Source organism: Lepidochelys olivacea (genome assembly GCF_965140295.1).
Source record: "Lepidochelys olivacea isolate rLepOli2 genome assembly, chromosome: 8".
In the NCBI taxonomy this organism is placed as follows: Eukaryota; Metazoa; Chordata; order Testudines; family Cheloniidae; genus Lepidochelys; species Lepidochelys olivacea.
Window position 1 is genome coordinate 6,413,475 of NC_140418.1, and position 18,060 is coordinate 6,431,534.

Genomic DNA, 18,060 nt, shown 5'->3' on the forward strand with positions numbered 1-18,060 from the left:
ACCTGACTGTAGATTGTGACGCACAGGGCACCTATTAAAGGCTTAGTCATGTCTGGGAAGTGGTTGTGATATCTTCCCTGGGGGTATGTTTAGCCGATGAATTTGGTGCAATGCTGATAACGTAATATCCATACTGGCATTGGGATGGGTGGAGGGCTCTGCAGAACCAGCTGAGCTGCGTCTCTCTCAGATGTGGGGAACACCCTCATTCTGGCGCCTGCTCACGCAGTTGAATCAACCTCTCCATGCTAAGGCAGTGGGTACCCTCTCTCCAAGGCCTCTTCCCCGATCCCTCTGGAGACAACACACCGACTGTCACCCTGCAGTGCGGACTGGCCTCCAGCTAGACGAAATGTATAGATACAGAGCTGAGGCCTGGGCGTTCCACGCGGTGTGTATGATTGCCACAAAAGCTACAGCAGCACCATGTCTCCAGCTGCGGACCCAGGTCTGGCAAATGGGGGAGAGGGGAATGGGTCAGTGTGAGTGGGCTGGAGAGTGAGCCCACCCCACACTCACCCAGCAGCAATGTCTCCCGTCCTGCAGGGCTTGGCCCCGCTCCCCGCTCCCCACTCCGGGCTTTGCGACCTGGCCCCTGGGGTCACAGCACCGTTCAGGTTTGGCTCAGCCACCCCCTGTCATGACAGAGAGGCAGCCAGGCCGAATCGTGGAGCTGCAACACCTTGGAGCAGGGAGCTGGGCCCAGCCCCGTGGCCAGGACCTGAGCCGCTGCTGATGGGTGCATGCAGGGTGGGCTCACTCTGCAGCCCCCGGTACACCTTCTTTCTCAATTGCATAATGTGCTTGAAAAGGCACCACACATACACTTAAAGGTCACCCCCATTAGCTCCGCCACTGCATGTCGCAGCCAACACAGCGAGCCCGGCATGGCCTGTACAGAATGAGGCTTAGGAGCACATCTGTGTTGACTCACCTTATGTAATGTCACCGGTGGATGCAGCTACTGCCCATGTCTCTGTACAGCATAAGTCATACTCAGCAGTGACCAGTCACTGACACCCTGCTGCATTCGACTCCAGGCTTTACCATCACCAGCCCGTCACAGTCCTGCACCCAGGGGATGCTTTTCCCTGCAGCCTGATGGGTACAGAAAGATCCCTGAGAGGCGCAGTTCCCCAGTTGACACAATGTATAATAGATCCCACAACGGAAATGCAAGATTTCGGAAGGTGTTTTAAGGTTTTGGGTTAGCGCGTGTGTGCGTATCTGGTGGATCAGTGTCTGCAGTCTAAATAAAGTTCGAAAGAAAGTGACTCTTTCTGCCATTCTTTACCTTTTAAATGGCTCCAGCCACCACATAGGGATGCAGATCTCGACCATCCCTGAATTTCAGGGTGCTTGGGTTTGGGGTTGGGAATTGGGTCTATCTCTATCAGCAAAACATTTCATAGGACAAATAACAAACTCACACACATAAAGAAAAGAAAAAGAGAAAAGCCCCAGCAGCCTCCTGAAGAGCAAAATTATATCCGGAGAAAACATTGCGTTGTGCAGATAACAAAGTAAATCTAGAATGTGACAACGACAAACGAATGTTTGAGCCAACGACGCCTAGTTCACATGTCTGTCATAAAAATTACAAAGACTTTCAGAGAGAGAGAGAGAGAGACCCAGGTGAAGGAGTAGAAAGTTTACAGGAAGAAAAGAGAAAATTCAGCAATGAAAACAACATAATCCACATTTGTTCATTTGCATTATAAGTTCTTTGGGGCAGGAACCACGTTTTCCTACATTTCTATGAATCACCATGCAAAGCAAAGGCCTGGTATAAATACAATACTCTAGACGAGTACTTCACCGAAGCATCAGGGGGCTGCTTGTACACCTGATCCTGCAAATGCTTCCCCAAATAGTCCTTCCTCACTGGAATGGCCACGTAGATGTCTGAGCTGAAGCCCAGTCCAGTTCTTACACATTCTGAGAGTGCGGATGTTAGAAGGGCACATGGAGATGCTCACAGCCCTCACGATCACACAGTCTACAGCATTGTAAACGAATAGAGTAGTGGCCGGGGAACCGCCTGGTTACCGGACCAGGCTAACTGCCTTGCTCCTTGCAGCTGCTTACATGTGTTCCTGCTGGAGAAAAGGCCATTCCCTGAAGTCCCTGCCTCCTTCTCACCTGCTGCTCTGTTTGTGGGACCTACCCCATCAGGGACCCGCTGTGCATTTCTAGGCTTCAGATAATCTGCCTGTGCTAGAGAGTGGGAGCTTCGGAGGTGGGAGATCTGGAATGACGAACCTCCCAAGAATGGGACATGCACGCACCTACACAGAGACTCTTAGTTCTTCCCGGGTGTCTCTGATGCAAGTTTGCTGTGCTCCAGCCCCACTAATGGTGGGGTTTATTTCTCACATTTAGAGGAACTCCTTGGAACTCCCAGCACCCACACACCCATCCTCTCCTTTAACTGTCCTAGCTGCTTTCCAAGAGAATGGAGCATCGTCTGGGTGGGTAGCTCAGGAAGGGGGTAAGAAACAGCACTGTGGGACTTCACATTTATTTGCTCAATAGTTGCCCCGCCCCCAGCATGCAGAACGATGCGGCGAAGAAAGAAATGAAGATAAGTGACATCCAGCCGATAGTGATCAGTGACAAATGTGCTCTGCGCTTTGCCGGTGTCGGCAGATCTGCAAGCGCGTTGAGCATTAGAATTAATCCCCACGCGTCCGAGAAACACCCCCAGGAGCTGTTGGAGATGCGGGTGCAGCCACCGCTGCCCTCTCCACTCTCTGAAGGGGGCGGGGGGGGGGCTGGAGACTGGAGGGGAGATGCAGTTGTCCCTAGGTGCCTCCCTCCTTCCCTGGCAGATCAGCCCCAGCGCGACCGGCTGCCTGCTCTGGCTGCGGAGCTGCATGTGCGGCCGCGAGGAGGGGGAGCAATGTTCCGAATGGCCCCAGTTTACACGCCCAGTCACTGACTCCGGTAGGGGAAGGGTCCCGAAGGTCAGCAGAGCTCTTGGCGGAGCTCTATTTTTAGCAGCCCTGGGTTTGCAGCTCGTCCTTATTTAGTCATCAGCCGAACAAGCGCCTGCGTGCGGGAGCGCGGGGGGATGTGGAGGGGGGTGACCAGGGAGGGGTGCCTGGAACGTATTACCTCGCCCCACACCAGCCAGGCAACGACAACTGCTTCACTTATCATCCTACAGTGGCTTAGGGCTGAGGAATAAATAGCAGCAGGCCCAGGGACCTGTTCCTCCCACCCACCCCTTGAGGCAGCCCTGATCTTCCCATGCCCTTGGCAGGAGGGGCGAGAAAGTGTAAGCTACCCAGCATGGATCGGTTTTCATGCTCAGGGCCCAAGAGCTACCAGGGAAGCCCCTTAGCGTGCAGAGAGCTCACCTGGGAAGTGGCCCTGTGCCTGGGCCGGCCACACCCCGCAACTGACCTGTCATTAGACCGAGGCAGAAGCCACCACGGTAGGGGTTAGTCAGCCACGTCAGCGTCCTCTCCACAGGGCTCTGCCAGCGCGCCTCACCCCTGGCCTGCCATACCTGTCGGATTACAGTCCTGAGACTCCATGCGGCTCTGCCAGCGCCCCCAGTCCTGATGCACAGCACCCGCGTTCCTCTCATTCTAGGCCCCTCTTGAGCAGAGATGGAGAGTGTATGGTGGCTCCATGCTGTGACCAATTCTGTACCGGTGGCTAGGCTGAGAACACCACACTCAGTTCACTTGTGTCCAAGACCAACATTTGAAACTAGATCCCTGTCCCCAGGTTCGGGGGAGGAGGGAAGGGGGGCTGGATTTTGCCCTAAGCCTTGTGCTTTTCACCTTGTGCAAGCCTAGCTTATTGCTCTTTGTAAGCAAAGTGAATTTCATCCTCTCTTTCTTCTTCTTTTTTTTTTTACTTAATTATTTTTGTCCTTTTTGCCGTTAAAAAGAGAGAGCAGAAAAGGAACACAGGTGACTGGCTTTGGCTTTCTCCTCTCCCCACCTTTTGCAAAAACACAGCTTATTCCCCCAGAATGACAGGAAGGCTCTGAAATCACCACCCCAGCCCAAAACCAGAGCCACACTTGCCCTGAGGCCTTAGAAGACTCCACAGTTTCCATCTGCAGGAATCTGTGGGCCTATTTCCGGTGGGCCTGAGCTCTTACTCGGGCCGACTGGCCTTCTGAAAACTCACGTGCTCAGTCAAAGTTGCAGCATCTCAGCTGGTTGGACAAAACCCATAAACATAGGCAGGCTCGGTAAGCAGCCAGCGGAGATCAGTGACAGCCTTAATATCTTGTTTATTTATAGCCTGTCAAAAAAGGCCTCACCCTGGCAAATTGTGCATGTAACCCGTCCGCATGCCCATGGGCCCCTGCTGTGCTCTCCTCACCCTCCCTCCCATTGTCTGTTGGCTTCTAGTTCAGGTCCCCGCAGAGTAAAGTCGTAGCCTTGCGAGTAATTATGCAGGGCTCCAGGCATGGTCGCACGGCCCTCGCTTGAAAGGCGCTCTGCCACAGCATCACTGCTCCGGGACCCGAGCTAGCTACTCGGGTATGTCAGCTCCAGGGGCAATCACACCTTGTGACTGCAGTACGCACATACCCATAGTGCCATGCATGATGCCATGCCCCCAGGGAGCTGAGAGCAGGGCTGGTACAGAACCCCTGTGCCCACTCTGGAAGGCCCTTTGGGCAGAGGGCAGGGTATCCTCCAGGGGCCATCTCCAGCCACTTTTAGGTCCCTTTGCTCTGTGCAAATCTCTCCAGCCCATTTTGAATGACAGAAACATGGAAAAAACAAACCAAACCCTCTCCCCGCCTTCCCTACCAGGAGTGAATCTGACAACTCTTGTGATGCCGCGGCCACAGCTCGAGAATCAGCCCATTGTGAAACGCAGCCATTTATCAGATAGCAACAATCAAAATAAGTGAGTGCCAGATTGTGCCCTTGTGATCTGCATGGGGAGAGAACACCTCTGCTCACAGATCTCCCACCTCCCCGAAAGGGGTGTGTTCCATCTCCAAGAAACAGTCCCATGGGCCCATGAGCGGGAGGCGCTCTCTGTAGCTCTGGGGATCCTGGAGTGAGCGGGGACAGGAAGGTGTTAGAAGGTGCTTTGTGCTTCAGGGCTTCTGCTCATCTTGCTCATCTCCAACTATTAGAGACCATGATGAGGCCTAATGTGGGGGAGGAGAGGGAACAGATTACCCCACATCTGTTACCATAGGGTTCTTACGCCTTCCCCTGCAGCATCTGGTCCTGACCAGCGTCAGAGACAGGATATGGGACTGGATGAATCTTGGATCTGACCCATCTGGCAATTCCTATGTTCCTAAAGTGACTGTTTCCCTGCACCAAAATGCATGCACCGAAAGACACTGAATCCCCTTTAAATGGCTGTCTGAGGAAGGAGTAAACTCCAAGTACATTGGACCAGGGGAAGCCACATAGGAAACAGACCTGAAAAGCGAAATCTCGCCAGTGAGGACACATCCTGTGTAGCCCGCACAGGCGAGGTTTCATAATGATTTACTGCCAGTGAAATGCAGAGATCTTTGGTGCAGCAAAGTTACACTGCGAACCAGCTCTCCACCAGGCACCAGTGCAGAGCCAACCGCCTCGCTGAGGGGAGGGCCTGCGGGGATGTAACCTAATCTGGCCCAAGGCCCCTGATTTAAATGGCAGTATTTTAAAAGCAAACATGTGTTGTAACTGCACTCAGTAACCATAACACTCCCTGCCATGCTGCTGCCCAGCACAGGAAGCCTGGCCTATCAGCACATCCAACATAGTTATCGTATTACAACGAGTAGCGTGCGCCGAGCAGCAGGCGAGAGCAGCCCAGAGAACGAGAGCCAAACATGGATCCAAGCCCGCATTCACCGCAAAACCGTCGCCGGGTCACCATGAATCCTGACCGACGGGGTGAGACCAGCCCTCCAGCTCCACAAGCCGCGAGGTGGGAACGGACACGCTGGGAAGCTGGGAACTGACCAGGGATCGGCGCTAAGCAGCAGATGGCATCTGCTTACAGATTCTGCGGGCAAGGAGGGTGGAGCCTTAATTGAGTCAGAGTTGTTAGAGCTGGTCGTTTAGTGCACTTCCCTGCCAAGGTAAAGGTGTTCCCGACAGTACAGATCAATGCCCAGATACAGACCTTGCATGAGACAGTCAGTTCCAAAGACCACTTTTGTGTTCATGAGAGCAGTAGGGACTCTTTCTTCTCCTGTGACCAGCCACTCTGCCGGTACTCCACTCTGTCCTCTAATGCCCTACTGCACGCCCCCCGGTCCTCCAACAGCTCTTGCCACACATCATCCCTCCTCTTCCCATAAGCCAGACAGCCTACACCTGGACTTCCATTTTGCATCTGGGTTCTTGAAGCCAGACATGCCTGAATTTGGGGGAAGTTTGATCTGGATCTATACTGTGTGGTTTAGACTTATGTCTTGTACAGACTACCAGCCCCCCTGCCCCACTCTGCTAAAATCAGAGGCATTTATGGAACGAGTCCCCAGCAGGGGGGGGTCTCAAATACCCATCATCCTGCACAACCATTGACATCACATGGCACATGAGCGCTCATTTAAAAGGTGACTGGCAAAGCCCTATAGAATGTAATAAGGTTCTAGAGAAATCACTCTAAAAAGCTACCGAAGCTATAGGATTTTTTAAAATGTCTTACAGAATGATTTAGCAGCCAGAAATTATTTTCTATTTCAGGCCAAAAAAAACCATAGAAGAGTTATCGTTTCCTAATAATTAAGTTCTGTAGGATTTTCCATGAGCAAAGGGGCGTGGGATTGTGTCTGTGCCTTTTTATGGTATTTAAAGAAATATTGGGCCAGATTTCCAAAAGACCTCCGGCTGCATTTAGGAACACTGGACAGTTCTTCAGCAGCTGCCATGGAGAATTTTGGGAGTTGTTGGGTGCAGAGCACTTCTGAAAATCTGGCCCATCAGATCTGGTCCTTCTGGGGGCCTCCTTGCGTACAATGTCCACTCCGCTATCCCTTTTCATGTTATATTTAAAAGGCAGTAAGACCAGAACGGTGCCTGGGATTTCTTCTTCTTTTTTTAATATGTAAGTTAAAGATGCCTCTGAATATCCTAGCCCACCAGTGATCTTAGCCTGGCAGTCTGAGAACTGGCATCTCAAAAAATGTACATGCACAAAATTGTGTGCAGATTTGGGCACTCCGTTTGTGGACACAATTACCAATAATGCACATGCGATTGCCATCATTTCAAGTGCCAGTGACCAGTTAGAAACATAACTGGTCAGTTGCCCATGCAATTAATTCCCATGTTTCTGTGCACCATCACAGCAACCTTGTGTGCAAATTAGACACAGAAACGTGCATGTATTTTTGCATTTCCATTTTGCATGCCTTAAATTTTGAAAACCTGGGCCAGTATTTTTAATTAACTCTTAATCATCATTGAGTCCAGTTCCTTGTGCTGATTGAACTTTTGCCCGCCAAATGGTATATTAGGCACATCCAGCAAACACCCTCAGCTGATGAACCAGTCTTGCCCAGTATATTTAATGTTCCCAAGGAAAGCACTGCCAGGACCTGCTTCCCTTATGGCAGCCATGGTAGAGTTCAGAACACTGGCCTTATCTGTGGCTCCCACATCACCTTGGCAAAGGAGAAGCTGGTGACAGCTGAATGCTGGGAGGCAAAAGTGCCTCACAAGCTGAGCTCAGAGCTAATTTGCAGCAGAAGATAAAGATTATGCAGCATCGGACCCAAAAGAGAATAGGCAAAGCTGGCTGTACCAGTCCCAAGAAGACTTCTCTGATGTACAGAACTGCAGATTGACTGGCTTGCTGCAGTGTGTCCACCCCCACCCTGTTATCAAACCAACCTTTCACAATTCTCTGGGCTTTTTCCTCCTGTGGTTGTGACAAAGCGAGCTCTGGCATGCGTCAGCCAGGAAAACTACCCACAAGCCACACTGTTCTTACTAGGAGCACTTCTTGGGTCTCTCCATTCACAGCAGGAGCAGGAAAAAAATTAGTCTAGTGCCTTCCCAAAGGCCTTGTCTACGCTAGAAAATGTTTGGCAATAGAGCTATCCATACCTGTAAACCCTCGTAGTGTTATGGAGCGAGTGGTGGTTGGAAATATTCCTGCGGCATGGGTTTCCATTAGCAAATGCTGTTTCATTTATATCGGGGTGGCCAAACTGCGGCTTGCGAGCCACATGCGGCTCTTTTACATTAAAGTGTGGCTCACAGAGCCCCCCAGGCCACCGACCATTCTCCACCTAACAGACTGCGGGGGAGGTTGGGGCTCCTGCCCTGTGGTAGAGTGGTGGAGCTAGTGGCTTCTGCCCCATGGGGAGGGAAGAAGGGGGTCGGGGCCTCAGCCCCACTGGGGATGCCTGCCGGGACTCGGGGCTTCAGCAGGAGCGTGGCTGAAGCCCCGAGCCCCAGCAGACACACCCCGTCTCTCAAACTTCAGAAGATTGTCGTACGCGGCTCGGAGGGTCAGAAAGTTTGGCCACCCCTGATTTATATGGAAACTTGCCGTGGGAACATGTTCGTTCTGACGACATTTTGTGGCGTGGGGGAAAAAAGCGTTTCAACAAGGTTGAAACATTCTGTTTCGACATTTTCAGAGGGGAACGTTTTGATTTTTCTGCTCACAACAATCTTTCATTTGGGCATTTCTTTTATTTTATGTTGAAAGCATTTCAAATGTTGAAATCAAAACGAAATGTTTCCGTTGACACAAAATGATTTTTTCCCCCTGAAAATGTCATGGTGCGGGAAATTTTTAAATTCCAGTCCAATTCGGAACAAAACAAATAACCCAACAGCAGCATGGAATTTCCTGCGAACCGGAAAGTCCAGTCCCGCACAGCCCAAGCCACAGCTTATACGGGCAAAAGTGTTTCCCAGTGTCAGGTATGCTGCTTCCCTGAGTGAAAGAAAGGATGCCAGTGCACTTTTATGCCGTACAGCTGCATCTACACTAAGACTTTTGCTGGTTTAAAAATGTAAAAACATCACTGGTCACCACAAAGATTGGCAAAAGTTTCTGGCCTAGACCTGACCTGCCAGAACAGCTGGGGCTGCCCTCTGCCCAGAGGGATATGGGACGCTCTGGCTCTTTCCCCATCTGTTCCTTAACACATGAAGCCAGCGACTCCTGGGGGGTAAATGTGCAGGGCAAACATGCCAGTATTTTGCTTTGTGACTCCCACTGGACTCTTCCGAAAAGCTCCCCGAGCAGTTATGGGCTTGATGCAGGGATCACTGGCTGGGAGGGTGTCCTCTGGCCTGGGGGAGGGCAGAGTGGATGGCCATAATGGTCCCCTCTGGCCTTAAAACCTAGTAACCGCTTCCTCCCTCGGGGGTGGGGGCACGTGCGGCCCCGAGACAGAGGAATTGAGACCCCGAAGCTGCCCGGGGGGACCAGCTGTACGTTGGGGGCTCAGGCGGGTGGCTGTGTCCCGCCACCCCAGTTTGGAAGAGCAGGTTCCCTGCGGCGCTGGGCTCCGGAGAGGGCTCCGGCCTCCCCTGGCCATGCCAACACGTGTTATCAAACGGGCGCCTGGTATGCCGCCAGGCTCAGCCCTGCCAGCTGGGGATGTGGTTTTTTGCAGGGGGGCTTCTGCTCGGGTATTTACGGCGCGCGGCGGTCCCAGCAGAAGTTCAAGCAGACGGCTCGCGCTTCGCTCGCGGGCTCGCAGCTGCAGCGCCGGGCACGGAGCGCTCCGCGCCCCGCGGCGGGTCCCGACCGCCCGGCCATGGGCTGCACATGCAGCACGACCGGCCGCTGCCAAGCCAGGAGCAAGGTAACGGCGAGCGACTCCCTCCCCCAGCTGGGTTTGTGATGGGTTCCGCTTTGACAGCGATCCCAGCGCCGGGGAAGGGTGGCGGCCCCCAGAGCCTGCCCCTGCTGGGGTGCCCCCCTGCCAGCGCCCCGCTGGGACCGAGCTTACCAGCAAACCCCAGGGCTCTGCCCTTGCCCAGCTCGCTGCCGGGCTGCCTGCCCTCTAGCATGCGGCCCCATGGAGTGCGCTGATGAACCGCAGTTAGTGACCCCGGGGGCGGGGTGGGGGGTGGGGGCTGGGCGTCTGTTCTCCCTCTGCTTTAGATAAAGCCCCTTCCCCAAAACCATGAGCAGGAGAAGAGGTGCTGGCCCACTGCTGGGGAGAGTACCAGGCTGTAAAGGGGTGACGCTGTTGTTCCTGAAAACTGCAGGGCCTGTGTTGATTGTAGAGTTGTGTGTATGGTGAAGAGGGTCTAGGAGTTCCTTCTCTAGTAATGTGGGGGGGGAGGGTCTTGAGAGAGACTAGGGGTTCCTTCCACTGTACTGGGTATATATAATTATTCACAACATGAGTAAACTGTGGTGAATCCCAAAGGCACAACAAAAAACTTCCTGTCCGAAGGGTCTCCCTGACTCTCAGCAAAACTCTCTCTGCCAGGAAAGGGTTAGCAGCAGTACCCAGAGAAGGGGTGAATTCCACCAGAGGCAGCAAAATCTGGCTGATTCTCCTTTCAGTTTAAACAAGAGCGTTCCTTCCATCCGCCCATCGCTGGTTCCTGGGGGGAGCAGGGCGGGGGGAGAGAAAGATGCTTTTAAGATTTAAGGAAACTAACTGTTCTACAGCAGGGAGGGTGGCAGCCAGGGAGAAGGAATAGGAGAGAATAACGTGAGCCTAGAAGGTTGAAACAGCACCAGAGCAGGATGTCTGCAAACCTCACCCTCAAGCATCTGATGGTTAGAGTCTTCCTTGTCTTGCTTTGCTACCTGAGCTGCTAAGCAGGAAGTGCAATAGCTGATATTCTAAGGGTGCTAACTACATTTAAGCAAAGTACTCTCGGTGAACTATTTATTCTATGGCTTTAGCCTGTCTCCAGTTCTGGAATTATCTGCCAACAGACTGATCTTTACAAGCGTGTTCATTATTTGACTGAAACATCACATGTTCATTGTCAGTTTCTGGGTTGTTTGTGAACTATTGGTTTCCCTTGTGCTTACAGTTATTCGCTATTTGTTATTCGGGGCCTGTGATTGGTCAGCTGAGCCAGGCAGTGCACCCTGCGTGGATGATTTTAAAAGGAGGAGGGAAATCACAGAGATTGCAAGATGGCTGCACAAAGCTTTGCACAAATTAATATTTGCACGAGGGAGTAGTTCTGAGACTTCCGGGAACACTGAGACAGAAAAAAACCCACTTGTACAGATACTCAGGGGAAACGGAAACAAAAGGACACACCTAATGTCCAAGAGAATTCACAGTGGAGTTGCAGACAAAGGTCTGTGAATATTCTTTTTCAGCCCCATGCACATGAATAGCTGAATATTAAAGAAATGTACTCATCTCTTATGCACAAGGTCAAACACTTCTAGGCCAGTCCATGCTTCTGAGGGCTCCCTGTGCAAAAGAGACACTGGGTGAGAAATGCTGCATACAAAAGGCCCCAGGAATTGAGACAAGGGCATTTCGTTGACATGAGATGGAGTCATTTGGAGACTCTTCCCTTGATTCCGATATGTCCAGTAAATACCATAAACTTAGCTGGGGCAAGGAAGGGGATACAGCCTTTGCTGGCCACATCTTTAAATCAAGATTGGATGCCTTTCTCAATTGTATCCCTAGCTCAGCCAGAATGTATGGGCTTGATGCAGAAAGCACTGAGTGAAACGCTGTGGCTTGAGTTAAGCAGTCGGTGAGACTAAATGCTCACAGTGGTCGCTTCTGGTTTAAAACCTCTGGCACAAGGATAGATCAGAAAGCCTGAAAGGGGGAGTGTAAAAGGGATTGAAGGTGGGGGAAATTCAGAGAGTCACAAGGAAGTAGAAGACGAATCCTCAATGCTAGGATTTGAGAAAAATAAAGTTGGATGCTACAGGCCTGATTCCATTCATGTTTAGTGACTTCTCAGGCTGGGAAAAGTCCCTTGGACACCAGTGGTTCTGATGTTTTAATGGGAGTGGATGTTTTAATTGCTGTGATTCTTTCACCATTGCATGGGGTTAAACCTGATTGCCAGAACTGGGGATGGGAAGGATTTTTTTTCCCGGACCCGTGTTGGAAATGACCTTGGGGAGTCGTCACCTTTCTCGAGGGTACGAACCAGGGATCATCTATTCAGATCAAGTGGGCGTATCACATCTTCTGAGTGCAGGGAGAAGGGCATTGCCAGGACTCAGTCCTTCGTGTCATTCTATTTCTGTCTCTTAGAAGAGCAAAAAGATAAGAAAGTGATTGTGTAGGTGCCAAGTGCAAGAACCCAGCTGGGATCTTGTAGCCATAAGACCACTGGAATGTGATCAGCTCTGAAACTCCGCTGCTTGAAGTAGCAGGATGCAGCCTGCATTTCATCTGACATCCAACCAGGAGAGGTGCTGAGAGGTCTTCTTGAAAGATCAGGGCTCAGGTCTGACATCATTCCAACAGCAGGTTAACACACACACACACACACACACACAGAGTAGAACTTCAGAGTTACAAATACCAGAGTTACAAACTGACTGGTCAATCGCACACCTCATTTGGAACCAGAAATACACAATCAGTCAGCAGCAGAGACAAAAGAAGAAAAAAAAAAGCAAATGCAGTACAGTATTGTGTTCCACGTAAACGACTAAAAAAAAGGAAAAAATTAAAAAAAGATTTGACAAGGTAAGGAAACTGGTTCTGTGCTTGTTTCATTTAAACTAAGATGGTTAAAAGCAGCATTTTTCTTCTGCGTAGTACAGTTTCAAAACTGGATTAAGTCAATGTTCAGTTGCAAACTTGAAAGAACAACGATAACGTTTTGTTCAGAGTTAGGAACATTTCAGAGTTACAAACAAGCTCCATTCTCAAGGTGTTTATTCTTTATTCACTTAGAATCAGAAAGGGTCAGAAATTAAGATGCTAACAAGACAGTTAACTCAGCCACAAATCTCAGTTTGTATGTTTATGGTGCAGATTTAATTGCGCGAACGGTAGTATGTTAAAAGCCATGAATAGACAATGGGGTTTAAGTGGACCACGCCTCTGCAGACACTGCTCTTGAAGCACTGAGCATCTGCTCCCATTGAAGTTATTGGCCTAACCTTCCTCCCATTGACGTCAACAGCAGTCACAGAGCAAAGCTCCTGGTGACTTTAGGGAGAGCAGTGTCAGGATTTAAACACACATTCCTTGGTTTTTGGTGATTTCATTCTGCAACACGAAGATTGCATTATGCATTAAAAATGCAATTTTAGAAAAAAATCTTGCTCTAAAATCTAAGGCCCGGATCCTGCACATTGACTGCTCCTGGGTGCATCTCTCTACCCACACCAAGACTCACTGGCTCCACAGGGCAGGTCAATAGCAGGACTGCAGGGGTCATTCAGTCAAAGGCCGACTGGTGCCTCTTCAGTTCGTGAGGAGTAGAGTAGAGTAACAAAGGGACACAGCAAATACTCACTGAGCAGGTGCACAGGCTCCAAGTATCTCTGCCAACATGCCAGTGCTCCGTAGGCACGTCCAAAACGTTCTTCGTTTTCAGCCAGCTTTTGTTTTGAGGCTTGGTTATGAGCCTTCTCCCCACTTAGGTTGAACGGACACCTAAGAATCAAGTTTGCAAGCTTCAGACAGCCTGGCGTTACCTCTAGGGGGTGCGGAACATGACAGTAATTTTTGACGTTGGGGAAAATGGTTTGCTTTTCTTCGGCCCACGCTCCTCATCCAAAACTAGTGAAAGGCATTTGGACCAAGCTGCAAAATAATTCACCTTGGGACAGACACCCACTTTAAGGCCTCTTTACATGGCTGGAGCAGTGGGCTCGTGAAACACAGCTTGCTTGCGCTGCTGGACATCCTGCTGTGCTATTTATTTGGACGGTCGTTCCACCAGAAACTGCAGCCAGGGGCATGTGCTCACTCTGGCCCCTGTGAAGCAGTGAATGATCTCTATGGGATACTCCGAGAGAGACTATCACGGAAATGGAGAGAGATTATTAGCACATGTGGAATACTCCGACTTTTCTTCCCATTGTAAGCCTCAGGCCCTATTCCCCCCTCGCAGAGCATGAGTCGTGTAACCTCCCTGGTTTGGTATTGGACACAGGGACAGCAGCACAATCCAGGAGCTTCCAACAAACAGCCCTTTACTGCAGCTTGCTCAGAGATTGCCCTGCATAGATCCAGCCACTTGCACCTCCTGGGGGGTGCCACAACTGGGACTGACAAAGGCGCAGTCCGCTCCAGACAACACCCATTGCATTCCATGGAAGTTACTCCTCTCCTGTGCGGAGTCGGGAGAATAGACCCCCATCACTTGTGTACAGCGTCATGTCAGAGAGAGGGGATCAGATCTAGATGTGATGGACACAAATGCAGCAGGCCAGAAAGAGCTGAAAAGAAGAATAAATCAAACCAGATTTTCTTGCATTTCCCAGGTTCCCATTTCCTTTCACCAGGGAGGGGAATCCAAATGGCAATAGGGCATCAGTCTCTGTGTTAGGTTTGCGCCAGGGGAAAGGCCTTTGGGGCCTGCCTATCATTGCCCAGCTCTAGCTAATGGGCCCGACCATCCCCTCAAGACTATCAAAGTGCACAGGGATAAGAGAGGCTCTGTCCGGGAATCCCAGACTGGACAGCCCATTCTGCCACCAGGATCAGGAGCAGCAGCTGGCAGGCATGGTGCCAGGGAGAGCGGCTGTTCTCGTTGAGGAAGAAGCCTTGTTTACCCGCACGCTCTGCAGCCTGTGCAGGCCCCCTCCTGCTTTTAGGCAGGGGTGGGGGTCTATGGTGGCCTGACCAATGCTGAGGATGGGAGGTAGCTGCTCTGTGGTCAGGACCCTCGCAAGCCCAAGAGGGCACCAGGAGCTCATGCAAATGCCCCCTCCACCAGGCTTCTGCAGAGCCTGACCGCTAGGTCTCCCTTTGGCAGGAGCCCTGGAAGCTGCTGCTGCCTGAGGGCAGAAGTGGGCCCTCGGGAGCCATCTCTATGAGGGTGGGAAGAAGGCACCTGGGATTGAGGGGAGCCTAGTGCAAACCCACCAAGAGCAGCTGCCTTTGGGGAGAGTGGAGTAATCCTGGGAGCTGAGCTGCCACCTCCTTTTCCCTGGGGGCTGATATGGCCTGATGGGCTCCCATCCTTACAGGACATCAGCTGGTTCCAGGGCTAGGTAGGGACTGAGGGGCCTGATCAGATCCCTCCCTGCCTATGCCACACACATACATCTCCGCCCCACACACACACACTGTGTCCCTGTGCAGGGGGATGCACTGTTTCACCATGGCTTAAGATGAGGTGTGTTCCTGGGAAGGTGCGGCCAGCCCCTGGAGAAGGTGCGGCCAGCCCCTGGAGAAGGCAGGCAGCTAGACAGAGAAGGGTCCATCCCCTGCTGAGGTTTCATCAGGTGCCACTTTCTGATCTGAACCCTGCTGCACACTTCGAAAGGCTGTTGCCACACAGGGCATGGCTGGGAGAAGATCGCTCCCCTGACTGCTCCTTTGGGGTGTGGGCTGGGAACGGGTTGTAGCACTTCTGGCTCTCAGCTGTGATCGGGGAAGTTTGCCTGGAGTCAGGGGCCCGATTTAAGGTTTGCCCATGATTTGTTACAGCCCCCGAGTCCTCTCTTTGCAGCTCAAGAGCCAGCCATAAAGGGACGCTGTGGTGGCAAACGGCAGCCAGCCTGGCCAGAGGTGCCATGGGGAACCTTGAGGTGCTCTGCCATGGGTTCAGGTTTCCCGCGTGTTGGCCTTTGTCGCTGTGCTTTCAAGTCTGTGATTAATTCAGCAAAACTTTCATGCAGCTTCACAAATCACTGCTGGGAGAGACTGAGGCACTTGGGAACACCCCGGCTTTTACAGCGTGCAGCCGATACCAACCAACAGGTTGCCTCCCAAACATACCTGGGGTCCAGGCAGCAATTACACGCCCCTCCCCTTGATCTGATGTTGTAATGCCTCTCCCAGGGCCGGAGGTGCCACTCCCTCCTGCCAGCCCCTACGGCACACAGACACAGGAGCTGGCTGGTTTGCCTCTGACAGAATTCGGTACAGGTTCGTGTGCCCCGCCCCTACATCACCATCGCCATAGTATCTGAGCAGCTTCCAATAGTGCATTAAGTGATGAGGCTGACATCTGCCACATGTGGCACGTTCCCTGTGTCGTGCTCCATGCCGGAAGAGACGCATGCGCAGGGGAGGGTTTTGTCTGAGAGGGTTTTTTTTTTAAGTGTATGTGCAGCTTTGTGTTTATTTTAGAGTCCAGTTAACTAAATATGCCTCGGCGCTGGGGTCAGAAGGTGGGAAGATTTGTGATGGGCCTTTGTTCCTGGGCGAGTTTGCTCCAAGCGGCCCCTGAAACAGCTCTGCCTCCTGCATGGAAAACTTTACTCTGATGGTAGAAGGGTCCATTGTCCTTGAGGAGCAGAGCTGTCCACTGTGGTTCTCAGGCCAGAGCGTTTGGTGATCTTTTATTGTTCCAGACCTAGTAGGAGCATATGATCCTGCTGTAAAAAGCAGTCCCTGTGCCTACGAGGATCACTCCTTTCGGGGTAATTTACTGCTTGGAGAAGAGGTGGACAGTTTATTTCAGGGTTTTCAGGCTCCTGGCTGTCTCCTTGTCTGTCACTCATTCCCCACCCCCAGGGACTCAGTGATGCAGTGACAGTAACCTCTTTGATCTTTCCCTGTCCTGGGAAATCATGCACAAAACCCTGCTGTCCTTCCTTTCACCACTCTCTAAATGTGGCTATCACACTTCACAGGTTGTAAAGTAGCAGCCCCTGTAGCTGTTTGATATTTCTGGACTGCGCTCAGTCTCTCTCTTGCACATGCTGTGGCTTGGAGGCCGGGAGCATTCCAGCCCAGTGTTCAGAATTCAGGGAGGTCCTGTAGCTTTTAGGAAAGGTGGCACTGCCCTAATCTGTTTTGCAGCACTGGGCACCCCCCCCTTAAGTTTTCAGTCTCTTTTCCAGCCTGCGTCCTCTCTAATCCATCCCCTACAAGCACCCTCCAGGAGAGCATGGCAGTGAGCAGAAAACGACTCTCCTTGTCTCCTCTCTCTTTCCGTAGTTGTTGCTGTGAGATAAGAGTGCTTGCTGCAAAGTCCTTCTAGGGATGTTCTGGGGAGGATGCAGGCCCCAGCTTGGGCTTTGGACAGGCTTTATTAGCTTTGTGCTGCTGCTTCAGATGAAACTTGGCTCCTTCTCGCATTCTGTATGTTTTGGTGGCATGGAGCCTCCTGGCCCAAGTGAACAAGCCATGTGCTTCCAGCACATAAACACTGAGAACCTGGGGCCAAAATCCTCCTAGCAAGGGTAGCTAGAGCAGGAGGGATCTCATAAAACATAGGGGACTGTGACCACTTTTGACCCGTTTCCAAGTCTTCTATTCTTGAACCCATCTCTCCTCCCTCCCATTCTGGCATGGAGTCATTGTCAGTACAATTCAGATAATTTTCAGAGCTTTGTTTTCTTGGCTCTCAGGTTCCTAGTGCAGATGGGAGGTCTATGTCAGTTAAAGGCCCCTGTTTTGCCCAGATCTGTGTCCTGAGCAGCTGTCAGTTTCCATTCAGTAAGTGGTGTCTGCATACCTCTGTCTGTTAGTCTCTAAGGTGCCACAAGTACTCCTTTTCTTTTTGCGAATACAGACTAACACGGCTGCTACGCTGAAATCTGTCTGCATGGGAGGAGCTGGGCACAGATCACCCCTGAGGTGTCTTTACCTATGCGACTATTATGCCTTTGTTTTCTGTGTACTGCACCTTTCAATCTGTAGGGACCCTCCTGTCTGCAGGGAAAGGCAGGCAGCCAGTTTGGGTTCAGTTCACCACAGCCTATTTGATTTCCAGGGCAGAGCCCACTAGGGCAACGACAAGTCCTTTTGGGCCACAGATCCCAGCAAATCAGCTAAATACCCGGAACCGAGAATGAAAAAACCAGGGACAGGGGTGCAGGGCACAAGGTCAAAACAAGGGATGCAGAGAGGGACCCGGAGCAGAGAACCCCACGGGTTACCCACTAATCCAAGGAGGAGTCTGTGAATGCCAAATTTATGATGGAAGGCAGTTTACAATGCAGGGATCACTGGGTGGAATTCTCTGTGTTATGAAGTCAGACTAGAAGATCACCATGGTCCTTTCTGGC

At 51.5% G+C, this 18,060-nt stretch overlaps 1 protein-coding gene across 1 annotated transcript in view; it reads left to right on the forward strand.

Moving 5' to 3' along the window:
• The first annotated feature begins 9,632 nt into the window (after positions 1–9,632).
• Positions 9,633–18,060, forward strand: part of CCDC69 (coiled-coil domain containing 69) — a 32,185-nt gene continuing 23,757 nt past the window's right edge. The window contains exon 1 of the mRNA XM_084636364.1: positions 9,633–9,766. Within this exon, the coding sequence (XP_084492490.1) occupies positions 9,719–9,766 (48 nt within the window). The 5' untranslated portion in view covers positions 9,633–9,718. The remainder of the gene's footprint in view (positions 9,767–18,060) is intronic.